The sequence below is a fragment of the Saccoglossus kowalevskii genome, chromosome 18, assembly GCF_978046115.1.
Source record: "Saccoglossus kowalevskii chromosome 18, keSacKowa6.1, whole genome shotgun sequence".
Classification (NCBI taxonomy): Eukaryota; Metazoa; Hemichordata; class Enteropneusta; family Harrimaniidae; genus Saccoglossus; species Saccoglossus kowalevskii.
Genome location: NC_140658.1, coordinates 31,140,583 through 31,162,673, shown reverse-complemented (window position 1 = coordinate 31,162,673; position 22,091 = coordinate 31,140,583). Strand labels below are relative to the sequence as shown.

At 35.1% G+C, this 22,091-nt stretch overlaps 1 protein-coding gene across 1 annotated transcript; it reads right to left on the bottom strand.

Moving 5' to 3' along the window:
* Positions 1–54: 54 nt before the first annotated feature.
* LOC102800864 (antiviral innate immune response effector IFIT1-like) lies at positions 55–16,153 on the bottom strand. Its single transcript, XM_006812218.3, has 3 exons — positions 15,919–16,153; positions 7,136–7,244; positions 55–6,959 (listed from the first exon to the last, which is right to left on the bottom strand). The coding sequence occupies exons 2-3, from the start codon at positions 7,223–7,225 to the stop codon at positions 4,827–4,829; spliced, it is 2,223 nt and encodes a 740-aa protein (XP_006812281.2). The 5' UTR covers positions 7,226–7,244; positions 15,919–16,153; the 3' UTR covers positions 55–4,826.
* Between the last annotated feature and the right edge of the window lie 5,938 nt (positions 16,154–22,091).

Below are 22,091 nucleotides of genomic sequence, written 5' to 3'. Positions count from 1 at the left end.
TAATTTAGTTAAATTGATCAAGAAAAAGTTCATAAAAATTGGCAATAAGGCATGTTAGAATCCAAAACAGGATAATTTTTAATATATGCAAATTAGGCAAACTCTAAACAACTCTCGTGGGAAATGTGTTATACACTCTTCTTATAATGACTGAATTCTTTCAGTAAACTGTAGTAAAAATATAATTTTACTGACATTCAAAAATATAGTTTAGTATTCCTGTGATTAATCTATTAAAATGTTTTTATACTCTCTTATGAATTTAATTGAATATAAAATTCCATATTTTTGTACAGTTTATGTATACATATATTGTATTATTGGGCGTAGTTAAGTTTATTCAGATTCTAAGTCCAATTTTTGTACATTCTATGTATACATAAATAATACTAATATTTGTCAAGATGCCAAGTCAATAATTTGTACAATTAATGTATACATAAATTATACTTCATTTTGACATGATTCTAACATACATTTTCTTAGTCATGATATTGTACATTTTATGTATATGTAAATTATACAATATTTAGGCGTTGAATCCTATGCAAAAAGTCTGTACATTTCTAGTATTCAACAAATATACATTAATGAATTTGTATAAAGTGTGTATACAAATAATATACTGCTGTTTTCTTGTATGTATAAATTTTGTATACAAATAATGTACACAATTTCAAAAAAGTATACTTTTTGTACAGAATATGTATACAATTAATGTACTATTGGGCGGACAATTTGGTAAGATTGTATTTAATCAGTATGATAAAATAAAATACAATAAAATTATGAAAAAATATCTTGAATAAAACATTATGAAGACAATACAGTACAAATGGAAAGAACGAATGAATAAATTTATGGAAATCGCGATTTATAGAATAACTAATCTAAAAATCACTATAAAATGTAAAAACTAAGTGAGAAAAAAATCAACTGTGACAAGAAATATATGTAATTTATAACGTCATTCAAAAAAATTCTGGAACCACAGTTAAGATTGAAATAATGGGAAAAATCACTATTGGAAAAATATAACTTAAAAAATGAAAGTTTTAGAAAATCATAATACGCAATCCTCTTGAGCAATACATAATTGTGTGAGTAATACTGTTATATAAAATATGGGAAAGTTTTGTTTTTTTAAATTACGTGCAAGTCAATTTATCCTGCTGACAGTTGTGTCAAACGAGGCTCAGAATATACAGAGGCAGACTTTTTTGTAATAATTCTAAAACATTGTATTCGCAAACAAACTGATTAAATAAATACTCTGTGTAGAAATTACAGGAAATTGTATTAATTCATCTCATTATATGTCATTTACAGGTACAATGTACAGTGGACATCAAACCATAATCAATAATGATGTCAACATGTTTAATCAGTAGGATGAAATAAAATACAATACAGTAAAATACAATAAAATCAGACTTTAATGATATTATGCATTTCACAGCTGACAAAGCTTTAAAATTCACTGCAATTAAATCAAGAAAACTTAGTAGAAAAAACAAAAGAAAAAATAAACAAAAATGGTTTGATAATGATTTAGCGCATGCCCGAAAATGCCTAAAAGATATTTCCAGACTTGTTGACAAGTTTCCTTTTGATCAAAACTTGAGAATACAAAGGATGAGTATCAATAAGCGATACAAAAAATTAGTCAAATTGAAGAAAAATAAGTTTAAAGAAAAATTACTGCATGACTTAATGAATTTGGAAACAAAAAATCCATCAGAATTCTGGGATATCATCAAACAAATTAAGAGTACAATGATTTGGATACAAGTAAACATCCTCCATCCATTGCATCAACAGAATGGACAAATTATTTTTCAAAATTATATAACATTAGTACAACAGATTCCAATTCAGTGTTGGATTCTGAGGTAACTAATTTTGTTGATAACATGGATCATAATGCTACTTGTAATCCGGATCTAGACAAAGAAATTAGTATAGCTGAAATAATCAAGGCTATCAAGAAAACAAAAGTGAATAAATCATCAGGCCCAGATTCAATTCTCAATGAGATGTTCAAATGCTATAGTCCACTATTATTAGCTTGTATAAGCAAACTTTTCAACCATATTTTATCAAGTGGATGTTTTCCTGTACACTGGAGTACTAGTTATTTAGTACCAATTCATAAATCAGGCCATATTTGGGATGTAAATAACTACAGAGGAATTGCGCTTTCTAGCGCCACCTCAAAAATCTTTAATACAATTATTCATATCAGAATACAGCATTTTCTTGACAAAAACAATTTCTTTCAAGATACTCAATTCGGTTTTAGAAAAAATCATCGAACTACAGACAATGTCTATATTCTGAAATCGTTAATTAACAAATATACAAATAAAGTGGGCAAACATTATCTATATGCTTGCTTTGTGGATTTACGCAAAGCCTTCGATAGTGTTTGGAGAGAAGGACTTCTTTTTAAATTGGCTAATGCAGGAGTGACAGGAAAAATAATCCACTTGATAAAATCAATGTATAGTAATACTAAATACGCCATCAAGACTAACCAAGGTTATTGTAAACCCTTCATGTCTTCTAGTGGTGTTAAACAAAGGTGCAATCTAAGTCCCCTGTTGTTCAATATCTATATCAATGACCTATCTGAAAGTCTAGTACAAACTGAACCTGTCAGGCTGCATGACATGTCATTTAACTGTCTACTCTTTGCGGATGACATTGTCATACTCTCAAATTCAGGTTCTGGGCTACAAGACAGTCTTAATCTCTTTAATGACTACTGCAAAAAGTGGAAACTGACTGTCAACATCAAAAAAACCAAAGTTATTATTTTCAACAAAAAGGGGAGAAAAATTAATGATATCTTTTTTCTAGGTGATGAACAAATAGAAGTAGTATCTTCATATACATACTTAGGGATCACCTTTCAGAATAGTGGCAATTTTACAGTCGCTGTTAATAACCTTGTAAAGAAAGCACAGCGAGCACTAGGGGTCCTAAAACAAACTCTGCTATTAAACAACATTATTGCCTCACCAATTAATGCAATTAAACTACTAGTATTTCGTAGTTCTGTTATGCCTATTCTACTATACGGCTCAGAAATTTGGGCAGCTTTTAATTTTAAACCTAATATCACCCCTGAATTATTTATTCAGAAATTATTTAGTGATAGCTCAAAAATTGAATCAATCCACATCAAATTCTGCAAACAACTACTTGGTGTTCACAAAAGAGCAAGTAATATTGCTGTTAGAGCAGAGCTTGGTAGTTATCCCCTAATTACTGAAATTTGTACTCAAATGTACAAGTTTTGGTTAAGAGTAAAAAAATAAAGAATGCAGTAATATAGTGCACTGTGCTTATCAGTCAGAGTGTACAATCAATAGTAATTCATGGGCAAACTTTGTTAGCAAACTACTTGAAATAACTTGATTAAATGAAACAGATCATAATGCTAACATTTTTAGAAACAATCTCAAAAGAATTTACTATGAAAAAATTTGGTTGCCAACTCTATCCAAAAAGGAACATAATAAACTACGTATTTACAATAAATACAAATCAGATTATGAATTGGAACCATATCTGAATAAAATTAATAATTTAAATCACAGAGTAAGTGTAACCAAATTTAGAATTTCAGCACATAAATTACCAATTGAAAAATTAAGATACCAAAAAATACCCTCAGAGCAAAGATTTTGCACACTGTGTTCTGATCAGTCTGTTGGTGATGAAATGCATGCTCTTTTTGACTGCAAACTGGATGAAATTGTAAAGGCATGTAGCTACTTTTGGAATACTCTATCATTATACAATGATAATATTTTAAAATTACCAAAAGAAGATATGTTTGTGCATATTATGGGAATAAAAGACAGTTTCATTGCCAATAGTCTAGGAAAGTTTATTAACACAATTTTACAATGTAATACCTAATAATTGTTAGTGTTATCTGTTTTAATATTTTATTGTATTTTTAATATCTGTATTTCTTGTTATTGTGTTGTTGTTGTTTTTTGTGTATGATTATTGACCATGGTTAATGTATTTCCAATTCATTAATTTGAGTCAAATAAAATATACTATACTATACTATACTACAATAAAATTATGAAAAAATATCTTGAATAAAACATTATAAAAACATTACAGTGAAGTGGAAAGAACCAAATTATGGGAATCTAGATTTATAAAATAACTAATCTAAAAATCGCTATAAAAAGTCAACCGAAACAAGAAATATATGTAATTTATAACTTCACTCAAAACAATTCTGGAACCACAGGAAATACTGTAGTGGAAAAAATCACTATTTAAAAAAATAATTAAAAAAATGAAATCAAAAATAATTTGATATCATGCCCAACTTATTAACCGCAAACCAAGCAAAATCGGTTGAGGAGATTTAGAAATAATCGCCTCCTTTACACATGTAGCCAATCAGAATGCCGCTTACAGAATGGTGCCCCAGGAAAGACGGATTTTTCTCCAATATTACCAAGACACAATTTTTCATATGTTTTGCACTGATTGATCACACAAGGGAAAGCTATGTGGTTGGGTGTGATGGGGTGTATGGAGGTGATGGAAGTGATAGGATAGGGTAGAGTGTTGGTGTGTGATGAGGTGTATAGGGGTGATTGGAGTGATAGGATAGGGTAGAGTGTTGGTGTGTGATGGGGTGTATAGGGGTGATTGGAGTGATAGGATAGGGTAGAGTGTTGGTGTGTGATGGGGTGTATAGGGGTGATTGGAGTGATAGGATAGGGTAGAGTGTTAGTGTGTGATGCAATATTTTGATGTGTACCCGCTAATAATTCCAAAAGAATTATTTAAGTTGGGGGAATGTTCATTTCGAATTCCGTCACCAGCTTTGCAACCCGCGGAACAGTAGTTTCTGCTAACCTGGCTAATTCATCAGTGTTATCAACTACATCTTCGTGTTTATCAATATTCACTATGTTGTACAACTTAATAATCCATTCATTACCGGATGGGTCATACACAGGCTGGACCTCAAGTATAGACTTGAATAGATTGGGAAATCGTTTCCTAAAATCTACCCACTTACAACGATGTGTTAATGCATCTTCTACAAGTTCCTCGGCACTCTTAGTTGAAGAAGGATGAATTAGTCTAAAGTGATGATCTTTATTATAGGTATAGTGACATTTCTCAAAACGTTTAAAACTCCGATCTAGTGTTTTCCTGGCTTCGCCCAAAACAGTAATCGCATCAGAAAATTCATCGTGTTTTTGTAGAAATCGTATGTACATTTCGTACAATTTCATAAGATTTTCATATTTTGGAACGTTGATTTTGTTTAACTCAGATTTCAAATTTTCTGTTTGTTCATGATCATTGGCTATGAAATCTGCTATTTTGGCGCAATCCGTAAACCACTCATTTTCGCATGTCTGTTCAATTGAACATTTGGTTAGAATTCTAATGAGATTTTCTGCCCCATCCAAACAGAAATATTGAGTAGAAATCGAAAACTCTTTTCTGGCTACTGCTATTTTTCCGAGTTTGTTTTCTTCCTCACCAACCAAATTATGATGTCTACCTTTTAATTTGTCAACTGATTCACTTTCCTTAACGTCCTTCAGATAGTGTTTCGTTTTTTCAATGTTGCGTAATTTCAGATGTAAATCAATCAAGACTTCCCTCAATTCATCAGTGTGATTGGTTTCCCATTCCGTCTCGTAGTAAAAAACTGCAGTTTTAAGATCACCAAGTTTACTATGCACCCAACCCAGAATGTCTAGAGCACGATCATTGCCAAGCTCACTATGTAAGATGTTTTTCATTTCAAAAATTTTATCAACTGCCTTTTTTCCGAAAAAAGATTCATGATTACATCTAATAGCTGATATGTATTGCTCTATTGCATCTGGTTTATCTCCAATTCTATCTAAGAATTGGCCAAATCTAAAATGCACTTTAGACTTGATTCCAGCACCTGCGGTTTCACTTAACTCGGCATAGCAGATTCTCGCATCTGAATGCCTACCGAACAGTAGTAGGATGTGTGCCATAGTTAGCTTCACATCTGAATTCTCCTCACTAATATCACATGCTTCCTGGCACAGTTTCAATGCAGTTTCCAAAAATACATGAGACTGATGGGTATTCCTAACTGCATAAGATTTGGCTTTGTAGGTAAGAGCCATCTGGTCTAAATTAAAAACACTTTTCGGATTTGCTGTTCTAACCTCTTCAAAACATGTTAAAGCTTCATCAAATCTCCTTTGTTTTCGGTAAAACTGCCCAATCCTTTGCATAACTGTTATCCGCAATTTTCCTTTTGTTAACTTAATTGCTGTATCTATTTGTTCCTCCGCTGCATCATACAACTTTTTATCCTGGTAAATTTGTGCCAGTAAAACTCTTGAAAGATGCCGCGAAGGATCAAGTTTAATGACTTGTTCTAAGACTCTTTCTGATGACTCTGCACAATCAGCCAATTCCATATTTCTCTCTATTCTTCCTATAACCTTTCCATATTCCTCTAACCAATCTACGTTCTCAGGAAAACACTCTAGAGCCTCTTTAAAGAGCTCGGCAGCAATGTTATATTTAGCTGGCCCAAATTGTCTTGAGGCAAATGCTTTATGGGCTGTAATATATGCTTCTATCTCGGGTGTCTTTTCTTGGAACAACTTCTCAATCTCTTTATACAGTTTTTTGACTGAGTTATGCATACCCAATTTCAGTTGAAGCATTGCTTTATTTGTTAAAAGAATTATTTTATCTCCTATTGGTCCTTTATTACCTCGTTTTGACTCCTGTTCTATCGCAACACTATTTATCTCCGATGCTTTATGGAACCACTGTAATGCATTTTTAAAATGCTCCTTTTTGTCAAGAGGTGAAACCCATAAGTAGCCAACCAGTGTCATATAGCATACGGGTAGTTTGTCAGGATGTTCGGCCAATCCTCCTTCTATGCGATTTCTTAAATCCTACACAAACATAATTAGAAGTAGATCTTAGTAACATGACAAACTGTGCCAATACATATCTTAATTAATGCCACAAACATAATTTGATACTATCAGTTGAATATCAAAATTATGGTATGTGTATTTGCATCTAATAAACGAGTTATATTTATAGCACTTATAAGGCAATTTCTCACGGTCCGTTCTCTCTCACTTTGATCTTCTAATTTCCAGTGAAAATGTGATGGAAATTGTTCCAGTCTTTGCTTTAGTGTACCAGCATCCATGATCGGATAAATAGTTCAACTAGAAGATAAAAACATAAAACAATCGTTAGACATATTCCTCAATGTCAATTGTCTAATGAAGGCCATGATGTAGAACTTAAGACTCGTCTTGATATAAAATTTCTCAGATAAATCATCTGCACTATTGAACCATGTGACACAATTGTCACGTATTTCCACATGTCATTTTAATATACACAATATGAGCTAGAAAAAGTAAAATATGTAAAGCCTTTCGAAAAGAGTTGGGTTGTATTGTACGAGAGTAGAAGAGATCACCATGGCTGTATATATTTTTTTTTAAATATAAATGGTTTTAATCGTTAAAGAATTTAGTGACGATACTTCCTAAATTGTTAAGAACAAAACTGATGCGAAGGTTTCTACAGTGACGATGGCATTATCAATATGCTCATTTTTCATTTACATATTTTACAAATAACCCAATATTTACAAATTTGTTTGGAGCATATTTTTTAACAAATTATCGACATTTCAATTGGAACAAATTTGTTGTTTATTTATTTATATGAAGCTTATTTTCAATGAAAATATTAGTTAAAACAAACTGTTCAAAAAAAAAACATTTAATTTCACATTCAGATATGATGATGTATTTTCCATCAACAATATATTTAGTGATTATATTAAGTGGAACTCAATGTTTAATTTGTCTCGACAAAAGGGATGATTCAAAGTACTCCACCCAATGCACTCAGGCCTGGATTACATATATAATATATATATGAGTTTTTAAAGAAACATTGAAGATTGTATTCTTTGGTCCAAACTATTAAACCTATTTTGTAAGAGAACGACTAATCCACTGAGTCGTTATAAAGCAACATTGATTTTAATTATCTGAAACTTTATAGACCCTTAACAAATGCGTTGGTTAACAGTAGCATTTGTCCAGCTGTGCCGCTAGGCCTGCCAAAACAATATAATTAACATATTAATCAGAGCCAACATAAATGAAGGAACAGCAAATATCCAAAATTTTGTTTATTTCTTTTCCTCTTCTCACACGCTCTTTCCGGATCATACTGGAAAAAGTTTTAAAATTGTCTGGTTCAAATGAGTGTTTTAAAAATGAATATTATCTTTATTTCAGTTATTTAGTCTAGGTGCTAGACTTGTTGTCCATTGATTTAAATTGCCCCACTATATTAGTTTATATATCACATTTTGTTTGACACATTGCCAACCAGATTTCTGCAACAGGGCCCCCTCGCAAGACAACACTCTGTGTTGTTCACAAGAAGGGTGACCTACTCAAGTGAACTAGCTACCGTAGTTTGATATCCCTGGTAACTAGGTCATGATCCTTTTCTGTGCCGGGTACCAAGGGTGCTGAAGTGTGAATGTTAATGATTGTAACTTTCTGTCTTGATTAATTGCCTGATGTCATTTGACTACACTTGACAGGTACTTCCTATTTCCTATGTGACCCCATTGCCAATCAAATTGTTTTTATTTATACGCGACCCAATGGAATCCCTGAATATGTTTTAATCGATTTAGCCTCATTTGCTATAAATTGCACACAAATCAGCACTCTTCGGTCAGTTCTTGTAACTCTCCCACAAAACCCCAAGATCAAGCCAACCCCTGAAAAACTAAAGACCTTGCACTCCACAGAGCTTCGGAATAGAGAATAGAGAGATAACTTTGGCTCTATACCAAGATAATTGAGCATTGCTTTAAGTTTTCAGTAAAGATATTGGGAGACATTCTCTTTAAGGGTTTCAGAGGGTGACTTGTGTGACCCCATGTGACTGTCATTATTGTGTTATTAATAAAAAAGATTAACAGCGTTCCTTTATCAAAGATTCCCATTGAGTGATATATTTTCACTCCAAAGAATCCCTATCTGTTGACGTTACCTGTCCTTACCTATCAACAGAAGTGGCAAAACGTTACATTGGTGGCAGCGGTGGGATAAAGACCTGAACAAGAAGAAAAAGAGAGAGATGCAACTACCAAGGAAAAACAAGAGGCAATAGAGATAAAAGAACCACATACACCAACATTGGGGTATATGACAAGGAACACTAATGAGGCATCTAGATAATGCATAAAAGAGAAAAGCAAGGGTTAGAACTGAAACAAAAAGAGAGACAGAAAAAGACTTGATAAGAGTAGAACCGGAGATTAGGAATCAACGGGACCTTCCAATACTGATTGAACAAGAAGAAGCAAAGACCCACAAATATGGTCATCGGTTGATAGCCCTGAAAGAATTAAACCACTGAGAGAATGGGGGGCTGGAACCCCACTAAATCAAGACAATATAACATAAGAACACCAAGTGGTGGGAAAGCAGTCCGATCAAAGTTAAGAAGAGAGAATGCATTGAGAGGAGAGGAAGAATTTAAACAAAGAGGGTTTATAGCGTGCAAGAAACCCAGCATAATTCCTGGAAAATATACAGGCAGAGCACCATTGAGAAAATATAAAGCCCATTTTGTGTGCTATAGTGAATGACTGCAATGAAGAGAGGGAAGCAAGATATTTGGCTGTTTTACAGGGCTGGCACAAAAGGTACTGACCAACATGCCTACAGATGGTCAATTCACATATGAGGAATTGATACAAAGATTAGAGCAAAGATTTGGACCGGGAGGCCAGGCTGATAATTATGCAGCCGAGGTAAGAAACAGTCAAAGAAAAAAGAAGAGAGCATACAAAAACTGGCTGAGGCCATCAGAGAACTACCTGATTTGGCCTACCCTGGCATGGACTACATCACACAAGCTAGGCAATTCGTCAATGGTGCCATAACAGAGAAGGAAATATGAGAGTATTTTCCGGGCCAACCCACTGACTATGGATCAAGCTATACAAGCTACAATACAGGCAGAGTCATATATGAGGGCTGAAGAACAGAGAACAGCTAACCGAAGTCCAAGTTTAGATGGATGGTGGACACAAACTGGCAAATAGAGATGCAAGCCCTGCGGGACAAACTTGAAGAAATGGAAGAAAGGGGAACTGAAATAGAAACTAGCACGCAAGCCTTGAAGAAAATATAGTCCAACAAGACAGTGGTTGGGAAACGACGACAGACCAACCCGAGGGCTGGGAACAAGACAGGCCCACAGCCATACAAGAAAAAGAATAGAAACAGAAGAACAAGAGGGGGCAGCAGTGGAAAAGAACCAAAACCCAGTAAAATCTAAAGGAATCAAGACGGGGCAGACAGTCCCCACCTCCCTTGAAAAAGACAAAACCTTAAGTAGAGCCTGAAGTGGTTTGTTTGTAATGGGAGATATAATTGGCACTCCTGGCAAATTTTTAATTGATACTGGATCTTCGGGTATGCTGATATCAAGGACTCAATATGACCAAATGGCAGATGCCTGGAAGCCACAATTACAGCCCACTCCGACTCGTGGATGGAAGCCATATGAATCAGAATGGAATGGCACCCATGCAAGTCAAGATATGAAAGAACACGGCAACAGTGGACGTGGTGGTAGTGGAAATGGACATGGCAAGTTTAGTGGGAATGGACGTACTAATGAAGGTGAGATGTACACTGGACCTAAACAATTTAAAGTTAAAATTTAAAAATGGACAAGAAAAGGTAATCGTCTGTGGGAGCCAAGCACTCTCAAAACAAGAGTGCAATTATTGCATAACAAGAAAAGAACTTCTCGCTTTGGTTAACTACGTAAGATTGTTTTTGTATGGTAGGATATTTACTGTACGCACGGATCATGCTGCACTAAAATGGCTGTTACAATTCAAGAGCCCGGAGGGACAAATAGCAAGATGGCTTGAAGTGTTGTCTGGTTATGAATTCACTGTAGTACATAGACCAGGACGGTTACACAATAATGCCGATGCATTGTCAAGAATACCATGTAAGCAATGTGGGCATAAGCAAGGCAAAGACAGCGCTCTTTGCACAGCTGGAGAGTACATGGCCAGTGCTTTACCCACCATGAGGGATATGGGACTGAAGATAAGATTGACAGGGTTTCAGCCAAACGTGAACCAAAAGAAAATACAGATTGCTCAGGAACAGGATCCAGATATAGGACCAGTTAAAGGAGCAAAGGACTTACAAAGTAAACTAAGTTGGGAAGAGGTGTCCAGATGATCACCAGCAAGTAAAAAGTACTGGACCTGTTGGAACCAGTTAAGTGTGAAAACATGCTGCAAATAAAATGGGAAGCAGTGGAAACAGGGGAAATTACTTGGAAAATAGTAATGCCAAGGAAATACAAGAACCACATATTGGAAGCACTACATAATGATGTAGTGACTGGACACCTGGGAGTAAATAGAACCAGAGAACGAGTTCATCAACGTTATTACTGGTATGGTATGACTGCAGATATACGGTCATGGTTAGACTGGCGCAGTTGGGGTGATTAAATAAATTGCGAAATGGAGGTGTTAGCACTGCAGGAACCCGTAGATTTTTCAACGGGTAATTATGTTAATGAGTGTTCTAATTGACAATCATCTGAGCCAATCAATATCTCTTCAACTGACCTCTGACCGAGAAGACGTCGGCTGATTGTAGCAGTCGATATTTTTTTAATTCTACGACTAGTACGAGTTACTTTTTTACACATTGTGATGAATTAGAAACGAAGATTTCGCGCTAACACCTCCATTTCGCTATTTTTAAAAATTTTATTTAAACTACAAAAACAAATTAATCGCCCCGACTGCGCCAGTCTAGGTCATTAGTACAACACCAAGAAGACATAAAGCGCCTTTACAACAATATATCGCTGATATATGGTTGGAGCGCCGTTAGAAAGGAATGCGATAGATGTAATGGGACCCCTACTAGTTGTGGGAGATCACTTTAGTGAGTGGATGGAGGCATATGCAAAAAAGAACCAGGAAGCTGTCACAGTCGCCAATGTATTGGTGATAGAATTCATAGCCCACTATGGAGTTCCAAAAGAACTACATTCAGACCAAGGGAGAACTGTTGAATCAAACGTCTTTTCGGAAGTATGCAAGATACTGGAAATAAAAAAAAAACATGTCGTACTGGATATCGACCAATCAGTAATGGCCTCATCGAAACAATGAATAAAACTCTGGCTAATATGATTGCAAAACATATGAATGAGAACCAGACTGACTGGGATTATTGGCTTCCATTGGTCACGATGGCTTATAGAAGTTCTGTACATGAATCCCCAGTAGAGACCCCAAATATGATGATGGGAAGGGAGACTGCATTACCAATAGATTTGACAGCAAAACCCGCAGAAGAAGAAATTTACACTGATTATGCAATGCTGTTAAGGGAGAAAAAATTCAAGAAGCCCACGAACGAGCCCGAGACAAATTAAAGAAAAGTCAACTGAGGCAGAAAGAACAGTATACCAGAAAACTGTGCCAGGAATGGAAAATAATAAGGAAGTGGAAAAGACACTACCGAACAGACAGAAATAACAACAGAGATCACGAAAGGTCAGGAAAAAGAAACAACAGAAACAACTAAGGAAAAACAGAAAGTCATAAAATGCAAAGTAAAGAACAAGCAACAGATAGACTGAATGACAAAGAGATAGGAAGGCGACGAAATCCTCCCAGAAATAAACAGATTCCTGCAAGATCCCGATAAGCAAAGTGATTCATCTTTGGAAAGACGTAGGTAGGGAAACAAGAAAGGCATCATGACATAGTTTTTAGGGATATCAAACTACGGTAGCTAGTTTACTTGAGTAGGTCACCTTCAAGGGATGTGCCAACCAGCTTTTCGCGACAATATATTCGAAAATTTGAATAAGATTCCATACAAAGCACTCTAAATATAAAATATAAAAAGTCATGTCATGACATAAATAGAGTTCCTATCGTTCAATGGTTCAACTGAAATGAGTCAGAAATTATGAACCATAATTTGAAAAAAAATGTTAATATGTGTGACATGATGCATAGCGAAGTTTAAAACTTTGATTGCAATCAGTCAAGGCATACCAGAGATAATGTCATTTGCTAATACAAAACATTTTTCATTTGGCCATTTTTATTTGATCTCAAAAACGAAATCAAGGTCTAAATATGTTTCATGTATGAACCGAGTTTGAACAATAGTTCCACGTATGACTAAGGTCTGCAACGACAGAAATGATTGAAAACATTTAAATGGCCGCCATTCGACCATCCTAAATCTAAATATATATATTTATATTTGTGGCATGATGTATTATGTATACATAAAGTTGGAACATGATTGGTCAAGGCATGTTTGTTAGAGGCTCTGGAGTAGCATTCATTGAAACAAAATTGTAGCTATTTTGAATCCGATCTGAAAAACTGACATGCATCCAAGATTGAACTAAGTCCATTCATTCGCCAAGGTCCGGTTCCGAAATGACAAAAATACTTGATTTTGATGAATTTGTAGGAAAATGGCCGCCATTCAACCATCTTGAATTTTATTGGGAAACAAATGAATGCGCACGTTTCTCTCAAGGCGTGTGAATTTTGAATGTGGTCGTTCCAGGCATGTTCAAGGTACAGGTCGGAACAAAAGGGTGGATGCACACAGGTCAATCCAAACGGGGACTTATAACGGCAGTCATAATAAATAATAAAATCCCTACATTTATTTTAATTCTACTTAAACTATGTCACACTACACTGATTGTTTTTTCAATATTCACTTTGAAGTTTTAATGTGTGATACACCAACTTGGCATTGACAAACTAACATCTGCGTATACATTAATGAGATATATCCAACAAAATAATACTTTAATAATAAATAAAAATATTTCTAATTCCATTTATTACAGTTTGTATAACATTGCTTGTATGATTGAAAAGAGTATTCTATTACACTAGAGGTGAAACATAACATGTATGATGTTAAACCTGCTAAGCAGGGGTTGGTCACAATATAATACCAAAGGTACATTACTTGGGGTTTGAATATCTGATACTGCATTTCATCTATTTGAATTAACATGCATACTTGTCTCATTGTATCATTCAAATGTACTTTATACCAGTCATAATCATCAGAGGGAAACCATAACCACAGGAAGCCGAGGTACTATAACAGTACGCCTTGCATGTAAAGATGGTAGCGATCCCACATTTTTAATTTAATTTAATTTCATTTAATTTAATAACAATTTCTTCAACTCCTTTATTTACGTTATTGTAATTTTTGATTTGCGTTTCGCATATTCTGTTGATGAAGCTACATAAATTGTTCACAAAAATGCAAGTAGATTATATCATGGGACTACGTGATTTTACGACATTTCCCGAGTTTCCGCGACCCACACCGACCTATTTACTGTACGGGACGAAGTGTACAATATCTGTGTATCTAACTTTCAGAGGAGTCATTGCAATCGGCAAGTAGTGACACAACGATTATGTTAGTATTTTTATAACATATGGTGCATAGAGTGTCTACGCTAGATATTCATTTATTGGAAATCACACTGCATTGGTAGTCATAGTTACTGTACGACGATTCCCGATGCCATCAACTGATCCCGTTTGCCCGGAATCTAAATATCCTCGGGCGAGCTACGTCACAATACGTTCCACGTTGCTAAGACGCGCACCACTGTACATGCATTAAAACAAACATTCAGACTTTTGAAATTAATGCCCCTCCCCCCTCCCCGAGGTGCATCTGGTGGCCATTCGTTTATTAGAGATGAAATAAGTTTATTTGAGGTCCGTCACAACATGGAGGTAAAAAGAGAAGGAATCGCAGCCAAAATAATCCTTCTAAACTTCTTTTGTTTTAGACAAGTTTAATCCTATAATTTCCTTTGTCTTATCGTCCTTTCACCCCAGGATCGTCGCCGACGCGTCATTTACTCTCAAGCGTTGCTGCGCACAGTACACATTCCAAGGTCTTGTTTTATGGTGCGCAGATCTTTTATACGTAGAGGAAACGTGTTTGTGAGAACGGGAAAGTTGGAATTTTGAAAATCAGAGAATTTCTTGTTAAGTTTATGTAATTTTTCGTTTTTCAGCACATTTTCCGTTGTAGTTTTGACTCAGCAATATTTTAATGTTAATTGCTAGTACTGTTTTTTAGTCCACAATAAAGCTCGTTTAATGATCTTTGCAATGGTGCATGGCATGGACCGCACCGCGTTGTACCAGTGACTGAATTTTGAGGTTCGAAATGACGCTTTTTGAAGTTTATATCCCTTGTATGTCCTACTTCCTACGGCAGTGCGTCAACAAGAAATTCGCTGCATTTTTTTGTTTTCGAGTAATCGTTTCGTTCACAGCATATGGAAAACAATTTTTCGTCTGTAATATGCTCTTTTATTTCGTTTACGTCTTCTGAAATGAAGGACATAGCAGTTTCAGCATCGTAGTCAAACTCGCGCGCGTTATCGATCGGCGCCATATTTGTTTATAAGAATTTGACAGAATTGTCACGAAAATCACCGAGTGCCGCCGAAGGCGTCCGTAGTATGCTAATTCACGGTAATCCTCACTGCGCTAAGAGGAAACTGTCCTTGATCCGTTCGGCAAATAAACTCCCTGATCTAAGTACAAACAGCGGCGACCATCCTGGTACCTTTGATCTAAGCTTGGCTGTGACTCCTTCTCTTTTTACCTCCATGGTCACAACAATTGACATATAAGAAGTGATTGAAAATAGAAAATCCAATGACGGTGGCGGTGAATTATGATATCATAAAATACCACAAATAGTTGTTCCTTACCAGGGTTTGAGTTGATTATTGGAAATGTCTGAACAAGTTATGCTAGAATTCTTGAACGATTGTAGACTATCAAACCCACTTCCTGCAGTGTCACGGTTTTAAAAGCTGCGAATGTCCACTGTTGTGGTTGTTGCGAGGGTGGAAGTGACGGGTGTTTTCCCGACCTTTGTCTAGGTTCCGCATACATATATTAGTAACGATTTCGACGAATCGGCGTTGTTATTCACAACCAATTGCGTAATGTCTTCTGTTGAGTATGCGCACATGATGTTAGCCCTTGGGTTCAGTGGCCTCATATGTCCGGATCATACTTATGCTTGTTTATCCGTAATCCGTATGAACCCACATATTATCGATAATATTCATCCAGACATAGACATAGGAGAAAAGAATTGAAAACGTCATATACAAAGTGTGCGATGTATTGAAGAACTGTAAATTTAAGAAGTCACGTGACAGAAACAATTGAAACGTACACAAGGAAATAACGTAATACGCTTGTTTAGACGCCTGATATGCGTGGGCAGACTGGAGGTCATAGGTCAATGAATATACCAATATAGTGATTTTTGATTTACGGATAAGTAAAACAAAATAACATTAACGGATGTGACTGATAACTTTTACTATGAAAACCTTAGCATCCCGTTGGCAGTCCAGTCACACTGGTTCTCACTACAAGAGGTTACGATCCCCCCTGCCAAATGCTAAGGAAAACTGAAACGTATGTATATACATATTTACATGAAATATTATCCACCTATGCGGATCTGTTTTATGACCGTATACCTTTACTGACGTCAACCAAACTTGTTATGTGGGAAATTGGCACCCAATGCTGACAGGGAGGTAGTTGTGGCAAAGGGTAACCTCATTCTCCCAAATACAAAAACTCCATAACCGGGTGTAGTTTTAACGTCATGCCCAAGACCTTGACAAGTTGACAAACAGAAGTGTAAAAACGACCTCTGAACCCTAACAGTTTTCACAAATGGATTTGTGGTCAAAATGTATTCGAACCTGTCCTCTTCTTTCACAAGTTTGAAATACTGGTATTCAGATTTAATTCTGATGGTGATGCGAGTTTTGAAAATTTCCAACGGATCCACAAAAGCACTTCCCTTCTGTTTATTCCACCGGTAGATATGGATAGCTACTTTTGCAGTTATAAGGATAAAAACACTGACGAGAGAGAAAACAACGTGAGTGGTGAGGTGGCAAAATAAAAAACTACCAAGGAGGAACCGCCAAACCAGATTGTAAAAATTCAGTAGAAATGCGCGAAGAGAAGCGACAGAGGGCGCCAATCGCCGGACATTCAATAAAAATGTGAATGAGCGAATCCAGATCACCACAAAGTGGGCAGTTTTCAGAATCGGCAAAATTTGCCTCACAAGAAAACCAGCAGTAGTATATGCACTATGCATTACACATCATTGCAAATCTTCCTCACATTTTATGATGGGGGGCAGTATAACACCCTTTGAAATTGGGTTTAATATCTGAAGGCAAGGCCAGAATTTGGTTCATAATCGCTATGAGGTATTTATATAAAATAATATATAACAACACATTCTGTTCGTCTGAAAAATGTAGCTTGAAACAGAGGTGACAAGATACAAGGTGATCAAGTACTAAGTTGTTTTTTTAATTTTGTATTTATGGTTGCTTTCCATTTACCAGGAATAGCATCATATACAACATTTAATCTTAACTCAAGTATACGTCTGGAGTGTATATTGACTTTATTAACAAAAAAAGCGCTAGGAAGCCAGGTGTTATTTTCAAAGTCAAAAAGGTCATGTACCCTCAAAACGCACGCAGCGGCAAAATGTTTTGAAGGAAACGGTTCATTCCGCAGTGGATGACAAATATGCGGGTTGTTAAACAATGGTTCAGCAAGAATGTCGGTAATGTTTGAATCATTAAAAATACGCTTCTTGTCAAGGGACTTTCAACATCAAGTCAGAGTAAAATGCAGGAAAATGATTACAAAAACGTGAACTTAGTATTATAGTAAATAGCAATAATAAGGCAATAACTTTAGAAACTGAACTGAATCTGTGTATTATATCGTTGAATTGAATGAAGATATATTGCTGTCACTAGAGAATTAGTTTAGCCATTAACCCAACAGGGTTTTATTGTAATCACCAGCTTCACATTATAATACATTAATGATTACAGGAGAGTAGATCATCGAAGTCCATCACAGGACATTGGATTAAAGTGTATGGAATTCCTGGCAATACTTATATCAATACTCATACTTGAGATATATTTGTATTGCACTTGAAATTTATTTTATTACAGCGCCATTTTGTGTCCAAAATTGGAATTATCGTTATCTAAAATTAACCCTTATTCACCAACCGTGACCAACACAAGAATAACAGATTTGATACATACATTACAAAAAAGTGAAATAGCAAATTTACTTGACTGCACAAACCTCAAATATACATTCATCAATTCCTATCTTGTCACAAAATACTACCGGTAACACCTGAGAGGGAGAGAAACGACCACACGACGTAGTCACAAATCACGGTTACAGTGAGTGTAATGTGTTATGATTGTTTCTTCCTTAGCACTGCGTGTCTTTGATTGTAACAATGTTCACCGTACGTATTAAAAGACAATCCAGTTTTCTGTGTAGTAAAACAGAGTTAAATATTTTTTTATAAATTGTCACATACTTAAAGTCTGCATCCAGTAAATTGTTTTTTTTATTTTCATGATAGTTACAAAAAAAAATTTTCTGTTTCTTATTGGTGGTGAAGGTTTAAAGAAACAGGAATGGCACACTGAAGTAAATGTTGCACATTTTCAAACTGTCATCACCAACATGCATTGATATTTGCTTTCTCAATGATTTAAACAGACCTTAGTAAAATTAAAAGTTAATCAAAGAAAGCTTATTGAGTATTGGAGACACATTAAATATAATTCGAAATTACTTAGCTGAAAACTAATTATGCAAATCAGAAAATTAATATGACCAGATTTGAGTGTAAAACTAATGAGGTCTGCGCAATGTAACAGAAAATCTATGTCTCCAAGTTTAATTGAAATGTGATTAGAACCAAAAAATTATGAATTATTATGCTTATTAGGGAATTAATATGAACAGATTTTTACCCCAAACTAATTAGGTTTGTACATTGTCCTAGAGCATCTTTGTACTAAGTTTCATTGAAATGGAATAATTAGTACCGCGAAAACCCCAAAATTTCGACCCCTCTAAAAATTCGACCGCCTATTTATTTGCCGGGTTTTCGGTGTTTTATTTACCTCCAAATTTTCGACCCCACTAAAAATTGCCGACTCATTCTTATTCGAAAATTGCGACCAGTTTTAGTTTTCCCCCAAACGAAAAAAAAACGATGTGAGCGTTCAAACGGGACCTTCCTCGAAGGCATGAATCCGGGTTTCTGATTGACTGAGAGATTTTTATTTTATTGGTAACGAAAATATATTCTAAATAAACGAAGTTTCAAATAAAAACGAACACAAAAATCTCGGCATGCTGCGTTTCTGAATTGTTGATTATTACTGTACTCAGTAGTGATTATAATAATGTACACAAAATAAATTTGTTGAATGGTTATGAAATACAAATAAAAGTCAACTTAGTTTCATCGTAAGCGAATGATTCCGTTTGATGCTGTAGGATATCCGCCATGTTCTCTTAGGTCAAATAGGTCAAATCGCTAATTAACCAATCAAAAAGCTGGATGATGCCAACGTGTTCAAATTACCATAGCTTATTTAAATATGTTAATGTTATTGAACGCAATGCGGAAGAGATTGATATTGTAGTACGATATTTTGGCTTGGATCATGATTTTTTTTAAATAAAAAAATTAGTTGTTTTTAAAAAATAAACTGGTCATCTGAAGAATAATTTAACATTGTTCACAGTGATAACAGCTCATTCTCGAAAGGAAGCTTACCCGCTCACGCTAGTCACGATAAAAATCATACACGTGTACTCTTGAATAGACAAACGTCAATGACTACGGTAAAACTTAGACTCTATTTTAGCCGGCAGGATTGATTGAAATGTCCGAAAAATGACGCCAAAATACACCTTAAAAGTCCCATTTTATTTTCTTAAATCCCATTTTATTTTTTAATCCAAGGGCGAATTTACGGCAGAATTTGGTCCCTCAAATAAGGGACACGTGAGCTTTGATTCTAACCGGATACATTGCACTGGGTCGGGGAGATCGTTTGCTAAACTTCCATGTATCTTTTGTCCAATGGGTACCTGTACTTCGAACATTCGCAAGTTTTCCTAGGTAGTGCGAGACAGCTTTGTCTTTTGACCTATTAGTTTTGTGCTGACCTCTTCTCCGCGTCTTGATGTTTTGTTTTGCTTGTCATAATACTGATTGATGACTTTGTTTAGATTTTGAGTTACAACTCGGCCACGACCTTTGCTTTTACCGTGAAACATGAGGAAGTTTACGTCAATTGACGGACATTGCATTTTTTAAAAACTAATGAAGCACACTGTCTATCATCCCCATTTTTTCATTTGCTGATTTCTATTCTGAAAAATTCGACCGTCCGAAAATGCACCTTAATTTTGACTCTAAAAACACGTCACATATCTAACACCAATTATTTAAAACCGGTCGAAATTTTGGAGTTTTTACGGTACTTTAGATATCAGTGTGAAAGCTTAAAATTGGTTAATTATGCAAATTAGGTAATTAATATGTACAGATTTTAACCCACAATTATACAGGTCTGTCTATTGTCCTACAGCATCCATGTACATTCATTGATATGTGATGTATAGTACCTGAGATATCAGTGTGAAAGCTTAAAATTGGTTAATTATGCAAATTAGGTAATTAATATGTACAGATTTTAACCCACAATTATACAGGTCTGTCTATTGTCCTACAGCATCCATGTACATGTACATTCATTGATATGTGATGTATAGTACCTGAGATATCAGTGTGAAAGTTGGTTAATTATGCAAATTAGGTGATTAATATGCACAAATATTTACCGGAAACTAATTGGGTCTGGATAATTCTAGATTCATTGAAATGTGATGATTAGTACTTTAGATATCAGTAGAAAAGCTGAAAATTAATTATGCAAATTAGGTAATTAATATGCACAATTATTTACCCTAAAACTAATCAGGTCTCTGCATAGTCCTAAAAGATCTATGTACCAAGTTTCATTGAAATGCGATGATTAGTACTTGAGATACCCGTGGAAAAGCTGAAAATTAACTAATTATGCAAATTAGGTGATTAATATGCACAAATATTTATCAAAAACAATCAATCTCTGCATAGTCCTTGAGTATGTAAGTACCAAGTTTCATTGAAATGTAATGCTAACTACTTATATCAAATGCTGAAAATTAATTAATTATGCAAATTAGGTAATTAATATGTACTGATATTACCATAAAAACTATCAGGTCTGTGCAGTGTCGTATGACATCTATGTACCAAGTTTCATTGAAATGTGATGATTAGTACTTGAGATATCAGTGGAAAAACCAAAAATTGACTAATCATTATGCAAATTAAGTAATCAGTATCCACGGATTATTACCAAAAACTAATCAAAACCTAGCATTAGTTCAGAGCATCTATGTACCAAGTTTCATCAAAATCCAATGAGTGGTTGTTTAGATATCAGTGGAACAGTCATGGAACCACTAAAAAATAGCTAATTATCATGCAAATTAGGTAATTAATATGCACGGATTTTTACCAAAAATTAATCAAATCTGCGCATATGTTCAGAGCATCTATGTACCAAGTTTCATCAAAATCCAATGAGTGGTTCTTTAGATATCAGTGGAACAGTCATAGAACAGCTAAAAATTAGCTAATTATCATGCAAATTAGGTAATTAACGAGCATGGATTTTTACCAAAACCTAATCAAATCTGCGCATTGGCCCAGAGCATCTATGCACCAAGTTTCATCAAAAACCGATGTATGGTTCTTGAGATAGCAGTGGAACAGTCGGACACACATACACACACACACACACACATACACACACACACACATACACACACACACACATACACACACACATACAGACACACTAACTGCAAAGACTCCCATTTTGTGCTTCGCACATGGGAGTCAAAAAGAAATGAATGACAGACAAGGCAAAACTGG